Source organism: Carassius auratus, unplaced genomic scaffold (assembly GCF_003368295.1).
Source record: "Carassius auratus strain Wakin unplaced genomic scaffold, ASM336829v1 scaf_tig00020930, whole genome shotgun sequence".
Classification (NCBI taxonomy): Eukaryota; Metazoa; Chordata; class Actinopteri; order Cypriniformes; family Cyprinidae; genus Carassius; species Carassius auratus.
In genome coordinates this window covers 44,791-65,843 of record NW_020525071.1, presented here as the reverse complement: position 1 = coordinate 65,843, position 21,053 = coordinate 44,791, and the positions used below count along the sequence as shown (strand labels likewise).

The 21,053-nt window shown below is 37.3% G+C and overlaps 1 protein-coding gene across 3 annotated transcripts in view; it reads right to left on the bottom strand.

Annotated features, from left to right (window-relative positions):
• Positions 1 to 7,541: 7,541 nt before the first annotated feature.
• Positions 7,542 to 21,053, bottom strand: part of LOC113076650 (zinc finger protein 501-like) — a 52,463-nt gene continuing 38,951 nt past the window's right edge. The window contains exons 2-4 of one of the 3 annotated variants that reach the window (XM_026249344.1): positions 16,086 to 16,492; positions 14,906 to 15,766; positions 7,542 to 8,381 (exon numbers count right to left, since the gene is read on the bottom strand). In XM_026249344.1, coding sequence (XP_026105129.1) covers positions 8,020 to 8,381; positions 14,906 to 15,766; positions 16,086 to 16,110 — 1,248 coding nt within the window. In that variant the 5' untranslated portion in view covers positions 16,111 to 16,492 and the 3' untranslated portion in view covers positions 7,542 to 8,019. The remainder of the gene's footprint in view (positions 8,382 to 14,905; positions 15,767 to 16,085; positions 16,493 to 21,053) is intronic. The other 2 variants (XM_026249343.1, XM_026249342.1) reach the window with 2 other exon arrangements.

Sequence of the window (21,053 nt, the reverse complement as noted above, 5' to 3'; positions counted from 1 at the left end):
GGCTGACATCACAGAAAACAAAAGGTACCCATCAGACATGTATTTAAATAATGTTCCCATCAATATGGGTAGTTGTCTTTAGCAATAGCTGTCTGAAAGTGTAAATCATTCTGAATGAATAGGACCTGATTTTTACTGAAAACAAAAGGTGCCCATCAGACTTTATATGGACATTTTCTATTTCTTAAAATCAAAAGCTCCCAACCCTTTTCCATTGTGGAAGTTTTCATGTTTAAGAAACTCTTGCATGTGTTAGATCACACTTATATATGGGGAATGACTATATATCAATTCATGTGTATATACTGTGAAAATAAAAGGGATAAAATCTTTTGTTGAGTTCAGTTGTATTTCTTTTTTAGCATCAATTTAAACTTAAATGCAGTATTTTCTTGCATTAATTGTGATTATTGCACGATTATCGTTAAAATATCGGCCTAAGTTATACAATTTTTAAATATCTAATTTAAAAATCGAGTGTTTAATCATCGTCCAAATATTTATTCAAATGAATAACTAAATTAATTAATTAATTAAGCAGGTGACCTACAATATTCTAGATATATTTAGTAAAGAGTAGGTAAACCATGGCATTAAAAATAAAAAAATATTGCATTGGAATTTAAAACCATTAAATACTACACTAATTGTAATATAAATAACTGATACAGTACAGACCAAAAGTTTGGAAACATTACTATTTTTAATGTTTTTGAAAGAAGTTTCTTCTGCTCATCAAGTCTGCATTTATTTGATCAAAAATATAGAAAGAAAAATGTAATATTGTGATATATTATTACAATTTAAAATAATTGTTTTTAAATGTATTATACTTTAAATTATCATTTATTTCATTATATTATATTTTAGGATCATTATCACATGATCCTTTAGAAATCATTCTAATATGATGATTCATTATCAAAGTTGGAAACAGTTCTGCTGCTTAACATTTTTTCAGAACATGTGATACTTTTTTAGGATACTTTGATGAATAAAAGTAAAAAAAAAAAAAAAAAAAAAAAGCTATGTTTTTAAAATATAAATACTTTGTAATAACAATATACACTACTGGTCAGTAATTTGGGGTCTGTAATTTTTTCTTCTTTTTTTTTTTAAATAAATTCAATACTTTTATTCAGCTAGGATTTGTTAAACTGATAAAAAGTGATAGTGTCAGGGTTCTGCCCTGGCAGCTGTGTCTATTTTGTCTTCGTTTAGTGTTTCTCTGTTTTCCCTGTGTATGACCACATGGCTTTGTCTTTATGTTGGCCATGTGATCCTTTCATCCTGCCACCTTGTTTCACATCACCATGTCCCCTTGTTTAGTCCTTGTTGGGTGCTCATTAATTGATTGTTTTCACCTTGTGTTTGTGTGCTTTCCTTCCTATTTATTGTGCTCATTTCCCTCATGTGGTTGCTGGTTTGTTTTGTATGTGAGTTAGTGTTTGTTTAGCTTGCTAGCTGATCTATACTAATAGAGTGTTTCCTTGTCTGTAAAAGTCTGTTATTAATTAGTTTAAGTTTATCTTGTCACCTTTTTTTTCTAGTCTAGTTTAAGTTTCTTTTTGTTTGGATCTCATTTTTTAATTTCTCGTGAGTTTGACTTGCCAAGTCAGGACCCAGCAGAATGAGTCTCAAGATCCTACCCCCTGTAAATGCTCAGGAGAGACAGCAAGGCCTGGGTGCTCTTCGGCAGCAGGCGCAGGAGGTGAGGGCCTTTGCCCAATTCTTTTGGACCATGTCCAGGGGCCTTGAGTACCAGGATGCAGCCCTTATGGACGTCTTCAACCTCTGTTCAGACGATCCACTGCCTCAGTGGGAGATGGAGCAATTGAGGATCTTTGACTTTTGGAACTTTTCCAATTATTTGCACCACTGCAAGGATTGGCAGATACTTACACCACCAGAGTACACCTACAGTGATCACCCCACTCTCCCTCATCCATCGAGTCAAGTACCTGATCATCTTCTGACTCCCACTGAGAAAAGGAGAGCGAGAAGAATGAGGGCGGCCAAAGCTGCTGCATCTGCCATGGAGTCCTCTGTGCTGGCTCCAGCCTCCGACTCGGCTGAATCCCTCAAAGTCACATCGGAGTCAACCAAGTGCTCTGAAGCAGTCGAGCTCAAGGAAGCTGTGAGGGAGGTTCCCTGTTAGCCCCTGTTTCCGTGTCAGTCAAGCCTGTTCTAGCTCATTCAAAGCCAGTCAAGTCCTGTCCTGAAAATTATGTGTCAATGTCTGTTCAAGTAAGTCAAGATGTAGGTGATGTGACCGCTTACAGGCCCGGAAGGCGAAGGGGTAGGAGGGTCCGCGCCAGGAGTGCTAGAGACCTTAGTCTGGAGATCCCTCCTGCAGTTTCCCTGGAAGATATCAAGTGGTCTGCTGCTTCAGTCATGACCCTGGAGTCCAGTGGTGAGCAGCCAGCCCCAGAGCTGTTCGGTTCCAGCCCCTGTGTCTAGCCCAGAGAGGACTCCAATCTCGGTGGCCCCAGCGGGCAATTCCACAGCCCTCGAGGCTGGTCAAGAATCCACTGACAAGTCCATTCCAGTAGCCCCAGAGGGCAGCTCAGCAGCCCCCGAGGGCAGTCAAGAATCTACTCCCGAGTCTGTTCCAGTAGCCCCGGAGGGCAGCTCAGCAGCCCCTGAGGGTGGCCAAGAATCCACTCATGAGTCAGTTTCCATAGCCCCAGAGGGCATTCCAGAACCTATTCCTGAGTCCATTCCAGTGGTCCCGGAGGGCAGTTCTGCAGCTCCTGTGGAAATTCAAGAGTCTGCCCCTGAACCCGCTCCATTGTTGGCTCAAGCTCCCGAGTCTGCTTCATTCCAGAGTCTGTCAAAGTCTGCTACATATTCAATCCAAGAGCCCTCAGAGCCAGTCCCAGCACCCATTCCTGATCCAGTCCAACTTCAGGAGGGGGTACCTTAAATCTCCTTATGCAACCACCTGTATCCCTATGGCCCCATCTTCTCTGCGGCGAGGGTTTAACCATACTCAAACCATGCCTGCTGCCTTCAGCTCTACCCTGTCAGGCTACACCCCTGGACTTACTCCCACCCTTCCCACCCCCTCTCATGTGCTGCCTGGTTGCTTTGGTCCTGCAATGTCTGCACCCCCTGGACTTGTTTGCCTGATTTTGGGAGAGGGGTACTGTCAGGGTTCTGCCCTGGCAGCTGTGTCTATTTTATCTTCGTTTAGTGTTTCTCTTTTTTCCCTGTGTATGACCACATGGTTTTGTCTTTATGTTGGCCATGTGCTCCTTTCATCCTGCCACCTTGTTTCACATCACCACGCCCCCTTGTTTAGTCCTTGTTGGGTGCTCATTAATTGATTGTTTTCACCTTGTGTTTTCATTTCCATTTCCATTTAATCATTTAGCAGACACTTTTATCCAAAGCGACTTACAAATGAGAACAATAGAAGCAGTCAGGTAAACAAGAGAACAACAACAGTATACAAGTGCCATGACAAGTCTCAGTTAGTCTAGTATAGAATGCATAGCCAGTTTTTTTTTTATAAATGAAAAGACAAGAAAAGGAAAAGTGCTAGTGTTAGTTGGTTAAGTGCAGGCGAAAAAGATGAGTCTTTAGATGTTTCTTGAAAATGAGTAAAGACTCAGCTGTACGAATTGAGATTGGGAGGTCATTCCACGAGCTGGGCACAGTCCAGGAAAAGGTCTCTTCTCACATGATACTGAAAAAAATACTACCATAAAGACATTACAACTATACTTATTTGTTTTTCCATATGAATCTAAATATTTAGATTCACAACAATAAAACAGTTCCATCTTATAATTTTGTAGTATGTGAAGAGAAAAAAAGACAAAGCCTTCTTTACACACCTATAAGTGTTAGAAGGTACACAAATGGTAGAGCTAAAAAATATATATATATTTATAGACCTAGTAAAAATGTAATTAAACAAACTATGTAATATGTACTTTACAGTTATTTGAAATAGCGGTACTGCTCCAGACTGAAGCATGTGCAAGTGAAGTCATCACTTGTTTATATAAACAAACAAACAATGTTTTTAAACAGTTATAGATGTAGACAGGCAGACAGTCAGGTGTGTGATTAAATATAGTTTATTATTTAAAAAAAAAACTTTAAGAGAAATGTAATTATGGAAAGACCCAAAAGTAATTAATATTTCATAAATTTTAGATGTAAATGAAAGTATGAAAATGTCTAGTGATGCAAGAAAAATCAACAGAAAACAATGATGGACAATAACAATTTAATACCTGAACCAAATATAAGCTCCCAAAGCTATTATTATTTAAGTTAGATGCTTTTAGAAGTAACGTCTCGGTTACGTACATAACCCTCTTTCCCGGATGGAGGGAACGGAGACGTTATGTCAAATGACATATAGGGTCTCACCTGGGAGGCCAATCATCTCTGAGTTTAAGAGAAAATGCCAATGAAAATTGGCTAGTGGATTTAACATACCTGAGCCACTCCCCGTGCCTACGGGTATAAATAGGCGGCAGGTGCATACACTCATTCAGGTTTTACGCTGAGGAGCCGAGAACGTGTCCCGGCAACAGTGAACAGGTCAAAGTTGTGGCATGAGGACATAATGTCTCCATTCCCTCTATCAGGGAATGAGGGTAAGATATGTAACCGAGACGTTCCTTATCTGTCGGTCACTACGAGTTATGTCAAACGACATATAGGGTCCTATGGAAAATGCCACAACCTGAACACTGTCACAACCTTGTGGCACTGCAATTGTCGAGAAGCTGTGGCGTGCCACAAAAGCTATGCTAAAGGTCGTAACTTTCCCAAAGCCCCAGTGCAAATTCACTGACCTTGGTACCAAAGGGGCCAAAGGGTGGGCACACCGCTGCTGGGGAAGGCCATACTGCTGTTCCGCCCACAAAAAGTTCTACTTCTGTGGAAGATTGCTTCAAATCTTTCCTATTGGTTCTTACAGCTTGGCCAAACAATGTAGAAACGATCCTTAGGAAAAGGTCGCTACAGAGACCACATCCTACCTGTGAGGAGGTGATGTGGAGATACTGATATGGACTGGCCCGGGGGGGGGGTGGGGGGGGGCAGTACTACATTTGGAATGGGTCTCTGAGGCTGGTCGTACCTAAAAGTAGGGATGGAACTGCTGCCAGAAGAGACTGACAGAGGGAAGGGAAGGGAAGACATGGGTTTACCAAGAGGGAAACCTTACCAGGAAGAATACACATATGGGATAACCCATAGGGAATCAAGCCATCAGGACACATAGCCCAGTAAAGGGGCTGACTGGGACTCCAGGCATGCTAACTCTAGTAATTGGCCTGGTGACAGACTGCCTTCTGCTAACCTCCAAAGCAGACCAGGAGCTGTTCAGAGCTTCTGAAGCCCTGGGAGTGGTCCACATATGCAATGCGCTCTAAGGGACACAGCAACATCAAGGATCTGCCTCCTCCAGGGGAAGTGCTTGCAGGTTCACCACCTGGTCTCGGAAGGGAGTGGTGGGAACATTGTGCACGTATCCAGGCAGGGGTCTCAGGACAACATAGGGTAGGCCGGCTCGAACACAAGGCACTCTTCATTTACCGAAAATACTTGGAGGTCCCCGACCCTCTTGATGGAAGTGAGCATGATCAGGAGTGCTGTCTTGAAAGACAGGAACTTAAGCTCAACTGAATCCAGCGGCCCAAAGGGACCCCTCTCTGAAGTCCAGCCAGAACAATAGAGAGGTCCCAGGAGGGTATCAGGGGTGTCCTATTAGGATTTTTCCTTCTGGCACCCCTCAGGAACCAAATGATCAAGTCATGCCTCCCCAGCGACTGACTGTCCACTGCATCGTGATGAGATATAATGGCAGCCACGTACACTTTCAAGGTGGAGGGTGACAGCTAGGGCTGTGCGATTAATCGAAATTGAATCGAAATCGCGATTTGAGACATTGCAATTTGCTAATCGCAAAAGCCTGCGATGTGGACACAATATTATTCTGTTCCAGAACATATGCATGACTGTCAGTCTTGAGTGGCAGTCTTACTAACCGATAGAGTGAGGTCACATCTGTTATCCTAATAACTAAGTACTCAGAAGCTAGATTGTTAACTGTATTTATTGAATGAACTAGGGCTGTGCGATATGAAAAAAAAAAATCACGATTTCTTTGATCAATTTTGCGAATTGTGACACACACCGATATGCTTTAACAGTCATAAATGCATTCAGGATTAATTTAAAACATATTTCCAAAAGTTATTATCAGTTATTATTATTATCATATTATCAAAAAGTTGTAATGTCTCTAGAACAGACATAAGTCAAAATTATCACTATAGTAAAGATGTAACAAAATGTATAGACACATGGCAAAAAATAAATCAGTGTACAGGAACTTTTTCTTTTCTTTTTCGCCATGCATTGTTCATAGAATTCATTAATTGTAGCGGTGCCTCAGGTGTTTGCAGTGTGTATACAGTATGTGTATGCGATCAGCAGCGAGAGTGCATAAATTTAACGCGAAAGCACATTAAAATAGTGTATGAGCGCAAATGTCTCTGTTCGCAAACAGATTTCCTTTGCGCGGTCACAAAACCAGACGTAATTGCTCAGATACACGCTGCTCTGCGCGGTGAGAGTGTGCGCATTTAAAACGTGTCTCCCCTCACTTAAACTGCGTCCTGCGCACTCACAACTCTCTCTATGCTCATGTGTTAGATATTAATTATTTTCGCATGTTTTTATTTCTAGCCTTTTACCGTAAGTGTAACCACAGTGTAAACGCTCTGATCCGTTAGCATGGGCTTTGAAAAAAGGCGCATCACAGACAGTGTGTGAACCTGGACTTAGGCATATGCCCAGTCGGTTCTGTTCTCGCGCTAGGCGCAAAGCATTCTGATTGGATCGGATAACATACTACGGGAGGTCAGAATTTGGAAATTGCGCATGCTCAAATCTTGATTTGACTATTTATATTAATCACACAGTCCTAGAATGGACTGGAAATTAACAGAAAATAACTCTGGCTGGCACCGCTCAGCAAAACGGGAAAACCAGATCCAGACAGAGCTCGGCAGCGGGTAGACAGTCACTGGAGCAAGCAGTCAGGAGGAAACACAATGGCCATTTATGCACGTTTGAATTTGTGGTTCTGTAGCATATGCAGCAAAAATATCTAAGATAAATTGGTGATTTATTCTTAAACCAATCGGAGAGCTCGAATAGTGGAAGTATAGTAACAGTTTAATATTTATTTTTCGTTATTTAAATATATATATGAAATGATTATGTTATGACTTAGACATTTTTACATATATTAACAATATGAATTGTATTGTAAATTATTCCATTCCTTTTTTACTCGCAATTTCAACAGTGTCCCAACTTTTTTGGAATCAGGTTTGTATGAAAGTATTCATTCGTGATGCAAGAAAAAAATCAACAGACAACAAAAATGAACAATAAGAGATTAATACTTGAAGCAATATATAAAGTAAAAGTGTAAAGGAATAAGACAAAATCGCTCTCTTTATTGACTAACAATACAGCAAAGCATCTCAAATCAATAAAAGTGAAGATGGATCAGACCATAACACTAAAACTACATGCACCATAAATTACACAAGCTTTTTGTAAAATACAGCCTAAGTGGAAGAATAATTAGTTGTTAAAAAAAACATAATAATAAAAAAAACACCTACAACAACAGTGAATATGAAGTGAAAAATAAACCAGGTTCTTTTTCAGCTTAATGAACAAGAACATTAAAAAACTTCTATAAATATGCATTAGAACAACAGTTGTAAAATAATGAAACTTGTAATAAAGCATAATAATATTATTTATATCACAAAGCAATGTTGTATACAAGAATAAAACTTTAGATCAAACTAGATAAACTTTAGGGAGGAACATTGAGTTGATCGGAATCTCACAGAAACTGCTGGTCTTGATGATCTTTATTCATGGTGTCAAATTTAGATTGTTTCTTATGACAGATTTATATTGAAGAGATGCAGTGTAGCACTTGAATGCAGTGGACCTGAGGATATATTACTTAATGTGATTGCTTATTTTATGTCTCTTTAGAGAAAACGAATGGCTGAAACTCTTTCCACATGCAGAGCAGTGATACGGTTTCTCTCCAGTGTGAACTCTCTCGTGTGTTTTCAGGAATCCTGACTGAGTGAATCTCTTGTCGCATTGTGAACACTTGTAAGGTTTCTCTCCAGTGTGGATGCTCTCATGTGTTTTCAGATTGTCTAATCGACTGAATCTCTTGTCGCAAAGTGAACAATTGTAAGGTTTCTCTCCAGTGTGGATCCTCTGATGTGTTTTCAGATTTTCTAACTGACTGAATCTCTTGTCGCAAAGTGAACACTTGTAAGGTTTCTCTCCAGTGTGGATCCTCTCATGTGTTTTCATGGATCCTGTCTGACTGAATCTTTTGTCACAGTGTGAACATTTGTAAGGTTTCTCTCCAGTGTGAATCTTCTCATGTGTTTTCAGATATGCTGACTGACTGAATCTTTTGTCACAGTGTGAACATTTGTAAGGTTTCTCTCCAGTGTGAATCTTCTCATGTTTCGTTAGGGATCCTAACTGACTGAATCTCTTGTCACAGTGTGTACACATGTAAGGTTTCTCTCCAGTGTGGATCCTCTGGTGCTGTTTCAAATGTTCAGCTGTAATAAATGTCTTCTCACACTCAAAACACATATATTCTCTCACACCAGTGTGCATTTTTTTATGAACTTTTAAACTATGCAGATGTGAAAATCTCTTTCCACACAAAGAACATGAATGTGGTTTCTCCTTAGTATGTATTTTCAGGTGATCCTTCAGGTTTGAAGCACGCTGAAATGTTTTTCTGCATTGATCACATTCATACAGTTTCGCTCCAATGTGGATGATCATGTGTTTCTTAAGGTTTCTCTTTTCTGAAAAACTCTTCCCGCACTGATCACATGTGTATGGTTTCTCTCCAGTGTGGATCCTCATGTGAATCTTTAGAGTCTGTTTGCATGTCAAACTCATTCCACACTGACTGCAGGTGAAAATTTTCTTGACTTTTATTTTATATAAAGAAACCCTTTCAGTCTGTGAGAGAGTTATTTCAGTACTTTTGACATGATGTGGTTTCTCCATTAGATCTGAAACTTCAGGTAAAAAAATAAAATAAAAATAAAAATAAAAATTAACCTGGGAAATGTGAAGTAAAAGCAGACAAAGGCTACACAAAATTAAGATCATTTAGACAATTCTTTACAAAATAAGATACAATGATCTATCTTAAAAATACAGACACTAATCCAATGTTTTTGTGACAACTTTTCTAAATTTTAATCTTTTTGACTACCTCTTTTATTACTTTTTCCTGAAAATTCCTGTCATATGCACATAAACTGACAGTCGCCTCTAAGCTAATACTAAATATTGTAGAAACTTAATTTTCTGTTATGTTGCTTTGCAATGATTTTTATGGTAAAAAGCGCTACAAATAAATAAACTTGAATTAAATTCTTCAATCTCATTAATGAAGGATGAAGAATAAACACCAACCTGTTTGTTCTTCAGTGTGGTTCATTCTGCAGGGTTCTGGATCTCTCATGTTCTCTCTGTTCTTCAATAAACTCTGTCTCTGCAGATTTCTCTTCTTCCTGATGCTTTGATGCTCCTCTTCACTTGTAGACTGATGGGAATATTCCAGCATTTATTGATGAACTGCAGTGGGAGGAGCTTCACAGAAGGTGTGATTGTTGTGGGTGGAGCTTCACTGAAGGAGGAGCAGATCTGCCAAAATTAAAGAAAAATAAGTTATTACACATTATCGTATAATAATTTACACATTTAAAATAGTAATATTCACCCATTCACCTAGTGAAGTAACTTTTAAGTAAAAAAAAACCCACAAAGTGTTTCATACTAACTCAAAATGTATATATATTTTTGTTTTCTAAGAATTCCATCTATATATTTAAATTTTTACATTTATATTACATCTTTTTAATTTAAAGGCATATAAAGATATGGGGGGGGGGGGGGGGGTAGCCCAACAATTACCAAATATAAAAACATTTACCAAATATAAACAACTAAGAAAAAATTAAAGAAAAAAAATAGAAATATAATTTTACAAATTTGCAATGTACAAATAACCCGCCAGTTGAGTTTAACTGAACATTTGTTTTTGTATGTTTTAGTTTTAATATAGTTTATCACAGATTAATTAAATAAATGTCAATATGATACTTACCTTTATCTTGTAATGCCACAATAAATGATCATGTCATTTGCTTAATGACTTTAGGTCTGTTGACAGCAATAAAATTAGCTTAATGTGGCAATTAACAGATCTGAAGTCATCAGCATAATGAATGAGGTGAAAACCGGATCTATTGACGTGAAATAACGATGATTTTCATCAGCTGCTAATATTGATGAGCCTCAGACTATAAACACTCATTAAACAAGCCATTCAGGATCAGCAGCAGTTTGCTGGTAGAAACTGATTGTTTGCATCAGAATTTATGCTGAAAGCCTTTTTAATTGCTCTATTGAAAATTATTACAATTATTTCTCAAATGAAACAAAGAATATGACTAATATAAAAGACACTAACAATGAGCTTTCTCAGACAATATGATTTTACCATTTATTATGTGGAGAGAAACAAGACAAAACCTTCTTTATAAGTGTTAGCAGGCACACAAATAGCAGTGAGACCAATAAAAATGATCCTTTTACCGATTTTTTAATTTGAAAAAGGTTAGCAGAAAACAAACATTACAAGAACATGAACAAAATAAATCATGAATTAAAAAAAAAGAGAAAAGTTTCTATTGACATTTTAGCAGTTGATGAAAAGGAAAAACTAATCAAACACACACCCCTTTCAACTAATTCAACTAATTGCCCAATTGCACAGCCTTAAGAGCGTGCATATCATGAATGCTGGGTCTCATTTGTTTTCTGAGAATCTACTGAACCTACTGGTAACTTGTTTGCCACGTAGCAATAAAAAAATATACGAAAAACCTTGATTATTCTGGTTAGTCACATTGTACTGCTATTATTTTGAACAAGACTGTATAGTGATATTCTCAATGTGACCCAGAAAACAGGATACAGGTTTAACTCTTTTGAAATACTTCTGCTAAATGTTACTCTGTCAGACATGCAAAAGAAATCTAATGTATCTCTTGCTTTGGCTACTGTGTATAGACCACGAGGGCCGTATACAGAATTCCTAAAAGAATTTGCAGATTTCATCTCAGACCTTCTAGTTACAGTTGATAAGGCTCTAATCATGGGAGATTTTAATATTCACGTTGATAATGCAAATGATACATTAGGACTTGCGTTTACTGACCTAAAAAACTCCTTTGGAGTCAAGCAAAATGTCACCGGGCCCACTCATCGTTTTAATCATACACTAGATTTAATTATATTGCATGGAATCGATCTTACTGCTATAGATATTGTACCTCAAAGTGATGATATTACAGACCATTTCCTTGTATCGTGCATGCTGCGTATAACTGATATTAACTATATGTCGCAGCGATGCCGTCTGGGCAGAACTATTGTTCCAGCCACTAAAGACAGATTCGCAAATAACCTGCCTGATCTATCTCAACTGCTATTTGTACCCAAAAATACACATGAATTAGACGAAATTACTGACAACATGGGCACTATTTTCTCTAATACATTAGAAGCTGTTGCCCCGATCAAATTGAAAAAGGTTAGAGAAAAACTTACTGTACCATGGTATAACAGTAATACTCACTCTCTCAAGAAAGTAACTCGTAGTCTTGAACGCAAATGGAGAAAAACTAACTTAGAAGTTTTTAGAATTGCATGGAAAAACAGTATGTCCAGCTATAGACAGGCTCTAAAAACTGCTAGGGCAGACCATATACACAAACTCATTGAAAATAACCAAAACAATTCAAGGTTTTTATTTAGCACAGTGGCTAAGTTAACAAATTACCAGACGCCACCTGATTCAAATATTCCACCAACGTTAAATAGTAATGACTTTATGAATTCCTTCACTGATAAAATAGATAATATTAGAAATACAATAGCGAATGTAGATTCTACAGCATCTAACACTTCAGTTTCATCCATCGCACCCAAAGATAAACTGCAGTGCATCTCTTCCCAGAACACCTGAGAAGAGATGATGCTGACCCTCAGAGGACCTCAGATGATGCTAACCCTGAATCAACAAACAGAACTAACAATTATTGCTAAATGTGTGACTGAATCATATAATAACTTAATTAATAATATTGATAGTTCATTGTCTAGCTGACTACGTCTTGTATTATTATTATTATTTTAATTTTTTCTAAAATCCTGTCAAATGTGCACAAACTACTAGCTACTACTAAATATTGTAGAAACATAATTTTCTGTAAAGTTGCTTTGTAATGATTTGTTTTGTAAAAAGCGCTATACAAATAAATAAACTTGAACTAACTTACAGATATGCTCACTGAATATAAGCCTAACAGACCACTCTGCATCAGTCAAAAATACCAAGGGTTCACTTTTTTCGCTTTTAGCTATTATGCCACTTGCAGCTGAAACCAGCTTCCAGGAGAGATCAGATGTGCTAAAACCTTTTCCACATTTAAATCTAGGCCAAAAATACCTCTGTTTAGCTGTGCGTTTACTGAATGAATACTGTGTTACGTCCAAACTGAGTGAACTGTATTTTATTCTTAACTGTTTTAAATAAAAACAATTTCTGAATATTATAACTTATATGTAAGGCACTTGAATGAAATGTGCTATGTAAATACACTTGCCTTTCCCAAATTATTGTACAGCTTTTACAATATTTCCTGCTGCAACAGAAATTCAAACTCCTGGAAGCATTATTTTCTTATTGTTCTTGAGCCTCACTGATATAAGATCAAGAGTAAACACAACCTGTTTGTTCTTCGGTGAGTTTCATTCTGCAGGGTTCTGGATTTCTCATGTTCTCTCTGTTCTTCAGTAAACTCTGTCTCTGCATATTTCACATTTTCCTAATGTTCTGATGCTCATCTTGTAGGCTGATGAGTTATTTTCCAGCATTTATTGCTGAATTGCAGTGGGAGGAGCTTCACTGAAGGTGTGATTGTTGTGAGAGGAGCTTCACTAAATAATTCTGTGTGGTTGAAGAATAGAAAAAACAGGTACACACACACACACCATGAACTGGATGCCACTTTGACACGTACCACCTACCTAAGCATTGTTGCAGACCATGTAGGTCTTTTCATGGAAATGGTATTTCCCGGTGGCTGTGGCCTCTTTCACCAGAATAATGCACCATGGCAAAAAAGCAAAAATTGTTCTGGAATGGTTTGAAGAGCACAACGACATAAGTTTCCCAGATCTTAATTCAATTGAGCGTTTGTGGGATGTGCTGAACAAACAAGTACGATCCATGGAGGCCCCAGCTCAACTTACAGGACTTAAAGGACTTCAAGTTACATTATATGAATTGCCCAAATATACAAAATGCAAGAAGGAGATAAAACTTAACACAATCTTGCCACTTAAATGGCGAATAACCATTTTTATTTCTTTCTAGTTGTTGATGATTTGACATGATCTTGGATTGTTTGGTTCTTCAGTAACCTTGAGTTACTGTCATAGTGACAGGTCCGTAAGCTTAAACCTGCTCAGGAGCAGGCTATTTCATGTAAACATAATTAGATTGCATCTTTTAAGTAGAATTGATATTTAAAATATGTCCCAGGAGATACAGATAACATGATTTTGACTCTTTAATTAATGCTGTCACATAACAAATCTGCTTCAAAGATAAAATTAAATGAATTGCTGATTACAACTTTGAAATACAAATGTAAAGCCTGTACAAATGAAAACTTCGTGAATATGAATAAAAGGGATGTACATTTTTTTGTAAAAATGCAAATAAATTAAAAACAGTGCACATTTAATTTATATTTTATTGCATTTGTGTCGTTTTGTTTGCTTAGCAGTTTCCATTAATTTGTCAATTTTCAGGGAATACGAGAACGTGCAGTAATCGTAGACAAATTAATCCTGATATTTTAAACAAATCCTCAAAATAGTTTGAAGAAGCAAATTAGCCAGAGATCAGTTATCACCATTAGAAGATCTGGCGTCTTTCAGATAATCTTAGATGTAATAAATGACGTACTGTACGAAGAATGGGCCCCAGGTGGCTTCCAGTATTTTTTTTTACTTTTTTTTTTTTTTTTTTATAAAACATACATTTATATCAATGGGAATGAGAGATGAAGGCCATAATACTAATGTCCACCACAGGATAACAAATCCTTTTAGAGTCTCATTTTAAAATTTCAATGAAATAAAATATTGACTTGTAAAAGGCTATAAGATGCATAAAGTTATAAAGTCTAAATAAGAAATCAAGTCTAAGTCAAATTTTTTATATATCCTAACGATGCTCAAAATATGTGAAGTTACAAGACTACTTGCTGTCCAATAAAAACAACAACAACAATATAATTTGTCTGTTGTAAAATAGTACATAGTTCATGTTGCTTGTTGTTGCTCATTAAAATTGATTTACACACATATTAACAGTAACAGAATGATGTGTTTAAAGAGAATTAAAAATAAATCTCAAAAAGAGATCGGTATGTTGTTTGTTGCCATTCTACTATGTTGTCTGTTTACGTTGTATGTGATAATGTCACTGGAATTCGAGTGATCACTGTCCCAAATTACAGTGAGTCAGGGAACATACCAACGCCTGACTTTTTGACATGTTTGGTGAGGACACGGCTGAAACTGCTGGATATTAAGGTGATCTACTTGCTGTGAAAGTTATTTGTATGTCTGTATAGATTAGAAGATTTACTGAAACTCTTCCCACATACAATGCAGTGATACGGTTTCTCTCCAGTGTGAATCCACTCATGTGATTTCAGGGATCCTGACTGACTGAATCTCTTGTCACAGTGTGAACACTTGTAAGGTTTCTCTCCAGTGTGAATCCACTCATGTGATTTCAGGGATCCTGACTGACTGAATCTCTTGTTGCAGTGTGAACACTTGTAAGGTTTCTCTCCAGTGTGGATCCTCTTATGTGTTTTCAGATGTTCGGATTGACTGAATCTCTTGTCACAGTGTGAACACTTGTAAGGTTTCTCTCCAGTGTGGATCCTCTCATGTGATTTCAGATATCCTAACCGACTGAATCTCTTGTCACAGTGTGAACACTTGTAAGGTTTCTCTCCAGTGTGGATCCTCTCGTGCAGTTTCAAACTTTCAGCTCTAATAAAAATCTTCTCACACTCAAAACACATATATTCTCTCACACCAGTGTGTATCTTCTGATGTACTTTTAAACTCTGCAGATGTGAAAAACTCTTTCCACACAAAGAACATGAATGTGGTTTCTCCTTTGAATGAACTTTCAGGTGCTGCTTCAGGTTTGAAGCCCTCAAAAATGTTTTTCCACATTGATCACATGGGTACAGTTTTTCTAAAGTGTGGATGTTCATGTGTATCTTTAGGTATGTTGATTGTGTGAAACTCTTCCCGCACTGATCACATCTGTATGGTTTCTCTCCAGTGTGGATCTTCATGTGCATCTCAAGACTATGTTTGCTTCTCAAACTCTTTCCACACTGAGTGCAGGTGAAAGATTTCTTGTCTCTTCTCTTCTTTAAATCTTTCTGTTTGGTTTGAGAGCGACTCAAAAAGTTTTCTCCAGTTTTGACATGATGCTTCTGCTCCTCTTCATTAATTTCCTCATTCTCTTTTTCTTCAATCAACTCTGAAATTAAACTAAAATGTTTAATATCTAGGTACATCACAGAGAAATGTGAAAGGACATAAGTGATTGCTCTACAAATCTTTAATCAAAATGATACATTTTATAAATTACATGTCCCTGAAACTTTCCATGATTGAGGTACATTGATCTTTCTATTATTACGTTGAATTATGTTATCTATAGTGAGAACTATTAAATATATTAAATCAACTCCAGAAGTTTATAGAAAGTTATAATTTGATGCTTCAACTATATTATTGCACAGCTCTATATAACCTTAATGTTCATCATCACTGAAGAATCAAGAATAAACACCAACCTGTTTGTTTTTCAGTCTGGTTCATTCTGCAGTGTTCTTGATCTCTCTGTTCTTCAATAAACTCTGTCTCTGCAGATTTCACTTCTTCCTGATGCTTTGATGCTCGTCTTCACTTGTAGACTTATGGGAATATTCCAGCATTTATTGCTGAAATGCAGTGGGAGGAGCTTCACTGAAGGTGTGATTGTTGTGGGAGGAGCTTCACTGAAGGTGTGATAGTTGTGGGAAGAGCTTCACTGAAGGTGTGATTGTCGTGGGAGGAGCTTCACTGAAGGTGTGATTGTCGTGGGAGGAGCTTCACTGAAGGTGTGATTGTCGTGGGAGGAGCTTCACTGAAGGTGTGATAGTTGTGGGAGGAGATTCACTGAAGGTCTGATTGTGATCGCTGTACAGTAAGAGGAGCAGATCTGTCAAAATCAAATAAATCACTTTGTACACCTTTATACTTATTCACATATTTTAAGTATTTATGCTTATCTATATACCCATTTGGTAATATAACTTTTAAGTTAATTAACTGTAAACTGTTTTTACTCATTCACAAGTTCTATTCCCATTTTTGTCTCTTAATATATTCAGGAATTTCATCCACATATTACTTTCCTACATTTACTTGCCGTATCATTAATATATAGGCTAGGCAAAAAAAGCTTCAGTGAAAGGAAACCAAATATAAGAATGTATTTTTAAAAGAGAGGAAACAAACACAAATAAAAAAAAATAGTTCAAGAATAATCTGTAATTTACTTTAAAAACATAAATAGTTATGTGGCATTATCTTTTAATGCCACAATAGCTCATTGCGTAGTATGCCGAAGTCTGCTGACACCAATTAAATGAGCTTAATGTGGTAATTAAATATCTACATGGTTTGCCAGCAGCTCTGATAATATTATTGTGCCTCAGACTAAAAATATTGAGGGCCTGTTTACACCTGGTCACTTCATGCATTTTCTCTGTATCTCTATATCAGTGGTGGAAAGAGTACTGAACATTTTTACTTGAGTACAAGTACTGTTACATTGCTGTAATAATACTCAATTACAAGTAAAAGTACTGGTGTTAAAACAGTACTTAAGTAAGAAGTACAAAGTACTCAAAGTACTTTTACTTGTTTACATGTGCAAACAAGTGCGCACTGTGCACAACTGCAGATAATTTAATTTCCCACTCAAGTCGAGTCAGGGGTGTGCGATACAGCCATGTCTGATAATATGGTAAGTGTTGTTGTAATGATGTGCTACCAAATATCACTGACCACACATCGATTTATTGGTTTATTAAAACCCAAAATTCCAGGCATTCTACATTGTAGATGGCAAAAATCCTTCTGTATGCTTTTTATATTTATATAATTTCATGTAGCCTAGGCCTAGTTAACACACAATGGGTACCATTTTTCTGCAAGATGCATGAACACCTTAAATCATAACTTTATGCAAGTTCAGTAAAGAAATAAATGACTTATTATTTAGACATAATATTGCTTTTTTTCTTAATTTTGTCAACGAAAATAGTTCCAATCAGATCACAGCACTGTTTTGCGTCTAAGAGCAATGGACGGTGTTTACTTATTGAATGAATCAGCCGTTTGAATGAATCGGATGAATATCAATGACTCACTCATTGACATTCACTTGTTGTCACCTACTGGTGATTTTAATTTCACATTTTGAGTATTTTTTCAAGTTTTAAATTATTTCAAAATAATTTCAATTATTTTAAAACATAAGGCCCATTTATACATCTGTATCTGCAGTTTAAATGCATCCATATCCCCTCTGAGATACATAAACTGTGTAAATGCATGCTCTTTCAGATGCAGATTCCAGAAATGTTTTCTTATGTTGGAATGAAAGACACTAAGTACTGGAAGAAGTGCTTCTTATTCTTACCCAAAAATAATAATGGAAGTAATAATTGTAACTGAACACAATCTTGCTACTCAAGCTGTGTATGAATTTTAGCTTCTTTTCCATTTTGCATTTGCTTGTACTTTTACTTTCAATACTAAAGTACATTTAAGATAAAAATAAATACTTTTTGGACTTAAGTACAATAAATATCACATACTTTAAGACTTGTACTCAAGTACATTTACATTTACATTTATTCATTTAGCAGACGCTTTTATCCAAAGCGACTTACAGATGAAGACAGTGGAAGCAATCAAAAACAACAAAAAGAGCAATGATATATAAGTGCTATAACAAGTCTCAGTTAGGTTAATACAGTACACGTAGCATGGGATTTTAACTAATATAATAAATAAAAAGAAAACAGATAGAATAAAAAATAAAAGAATAGAGCAAGCTAGATAGAGGTCTTTACACATACACACACACATACATATACAATTGCATAATAAATGAAAAGAAAATAGAATACAAAAAGATTAGAAAGGTAGTTAGATTTTTTAAAGAATAGAATTAGAATAGTGAGTGTTAAAGTTAGAGGGTCAAATAAAGATGGAAGAGATGCGTTTTAAGCCGATTCTTGAAGATGGCTAAGGACTCAGCTGCTCGGATTGAGTTGGGGAGTTCATTCCACCAGAAGGGAACATTTAATTTAAAAGTCCGTAAAAGTGACTTTGTGCTTCTTTGGGATGGCACAATCAAGCGACGTTCACTTGCAGAACGCAAGCTTCTAGAGGGCACATAAGTCTGAAGTAACGAATTTTGGTAAATGGGTGCAGAGCCAGTGGTAGTTTTGTAGGCAAACATCAATGCCTTGAATTTGATGCGAGCAGCTATTGGAAGCCAGTGCAAATTGATAAACAGAGGTGTGACGTGTATACTTTTTGGCTCATTAAAAATTAATCTTGCTGCCGCGTTCTGAATTAATTGCAAAGGTTTGATAGAATTGGCTCGAAGACCTGCCAAGAGGGCATTGCAATAGTCCAGCCTGGACAGTACAAGAGCTTGAACAAGGAGTTGTGCAGCATGTTCCGAAAGAAAGGGCTTGATCTTCTTGATGTTGAATAAAGCAAATCTGCAGGATCGGACAGTTTTAGCAATGTGGTCTGAGAAAGTCAGCTGATCATCAATCATAACTCCAAGGCTTCTAGCTGTTTTTGAAGGAGTTATGGTTGATGTGCCTAACTTGATGGTGAAATTGTGATGGAATGATGGGTTTGCTGGAATCACAAGCAGTTCTGTCTTGGCATGGTTGAGTTGAAGGTGATGGTCCATCATCCAGGAAGAAATGTCAGTTAGACAAGCTGAGATGCGAATAGCTACCGCCGGATCATCAGGATGGAATGAGAGGTAGAGTTGAGTGTCATCAGCATAGCAGTGGTATGAAAAGCCATGTTTCTGAATGACAGAACCTAATGATGCCATGTAGACAGAGAAGAGAAGTGGTCCAAGAACTGATCCCTGAGGCACCCCAGTAGTTAGATGTTGAGACTTGGACACCTCACCTCTCCAAGATACTTTGAAGGACCTATCTGATAGGTAAGACTCAAACCATTGAAGTGTTGTTCCTGAGATGCCTTTCGCCAGTAGCGTTGATAGGAGGATCTGGTGGTTAACCGTGTCAAAAGCAGCGGACAGATCAAGCAGTATAAGTACTGAAGATTTGGATTCTGCTCTTGCCAGTCTTAGAGCTTCAACAACTGAGAGCAAGGCCGTCTCAGTTGAATGTCCACTTCTGAAGCCAGATTGGTTGCTGTCAAGGAGATTGTTGTGTGTGAGAAATGTAGAGACTTGTTTGAACACAGCTCATTCAAGTGTTTTTGCAATAAAAGGAAGAAGGGAAACTGGTCTGTAGTTCTCTAAAAGAGATGGGTTGAGGTTGGGTTTCTTAAGTAGTGGAGTTATACGTGCCTGTCTAAATGATGAGGGAAAAACTCCAGTGTGGAAGGAAGTGTTGATGATGTGAGTGAGTGCAGGTACAACTTCAGGAGAAATGGCTTGAAGGAGATGAGATGGAATAGGATCAAGTGGGCAAGTTGTAGGATGATTAGAAAGGATGAGTTTTGACACTTCTGCCTGAGAGAGTGAAGAGAAGGATGTAAATGAGTGTAAGTTTGCTGGTGATATGAGCTTGACTGATTGTGGTGTGGAAAATTGTGCACTAATGTGTTTAATTTTATTAATGAAAAATGTTGCAAAGTCGTCAGCTATTAGAGATGAAGCAGGAGGAGGAGGAGGAGGACAAAGAAGTGAGGAAAATGTTTTAAAAAGCATGCGAGAGTTAGATGAATTGTTAATTTTGTTATGGTAGTATGTCCTTTTAGCAGAGGAGACATTAGCAGAGAAAGAAGATAGGAGTGACTGATACACAATAAGATCAGTAGTATTTTTGGACTTGCTAAGCTTAGAACGGTGTTCGCGTAGAACATCAGATAACCAAGGGGCAGAAGGGGTGTTACGGGCTGGCCTGGAAGATAAGGGGCAAATAGTGTCTAAACAATATGTAAGAGTGGAGCAGAAAGTATCAGTAGCACTGTTAGCATCCAAAGATGCAAACAGTTTAGGGGAAGGAAGTGAAGATGAAACCATTGCAGATAGCAATATTCCAAACTGTGACTTCAACTTCTACCAAAGTAATTTTCTTCTACGATATCTGTACTTTACTTTAGTATGACTTTCAGGTTCTTACATCACTGGAATTACCATTGTACGAAATGTGCTATACTGTATAAATAAACTTGCTTTGCCATGCCTAAGTGATGTCCCTTGCCATCTTTTTATTATTATAATTAATTGAATCTCTGAACATTTTACAACAGTAGACAGGTAAAAACATAAAAAGGATTACAATATAACTTGCAGTCCCCACCTGCACTCTCCACTACCTGCGACGTCACTAGCAGTCAACACCATAGAACGGCAGAATAGCAATAAAATGCACAAAGTTTCTTGTTAACATGGTATGGCAAACAATATTTTTGTGTTTTTCTTGCATTTCAAATAAATTAATGCATGTGGAAAAAATACTCTCCCTTCTACCACATGCTCTCTG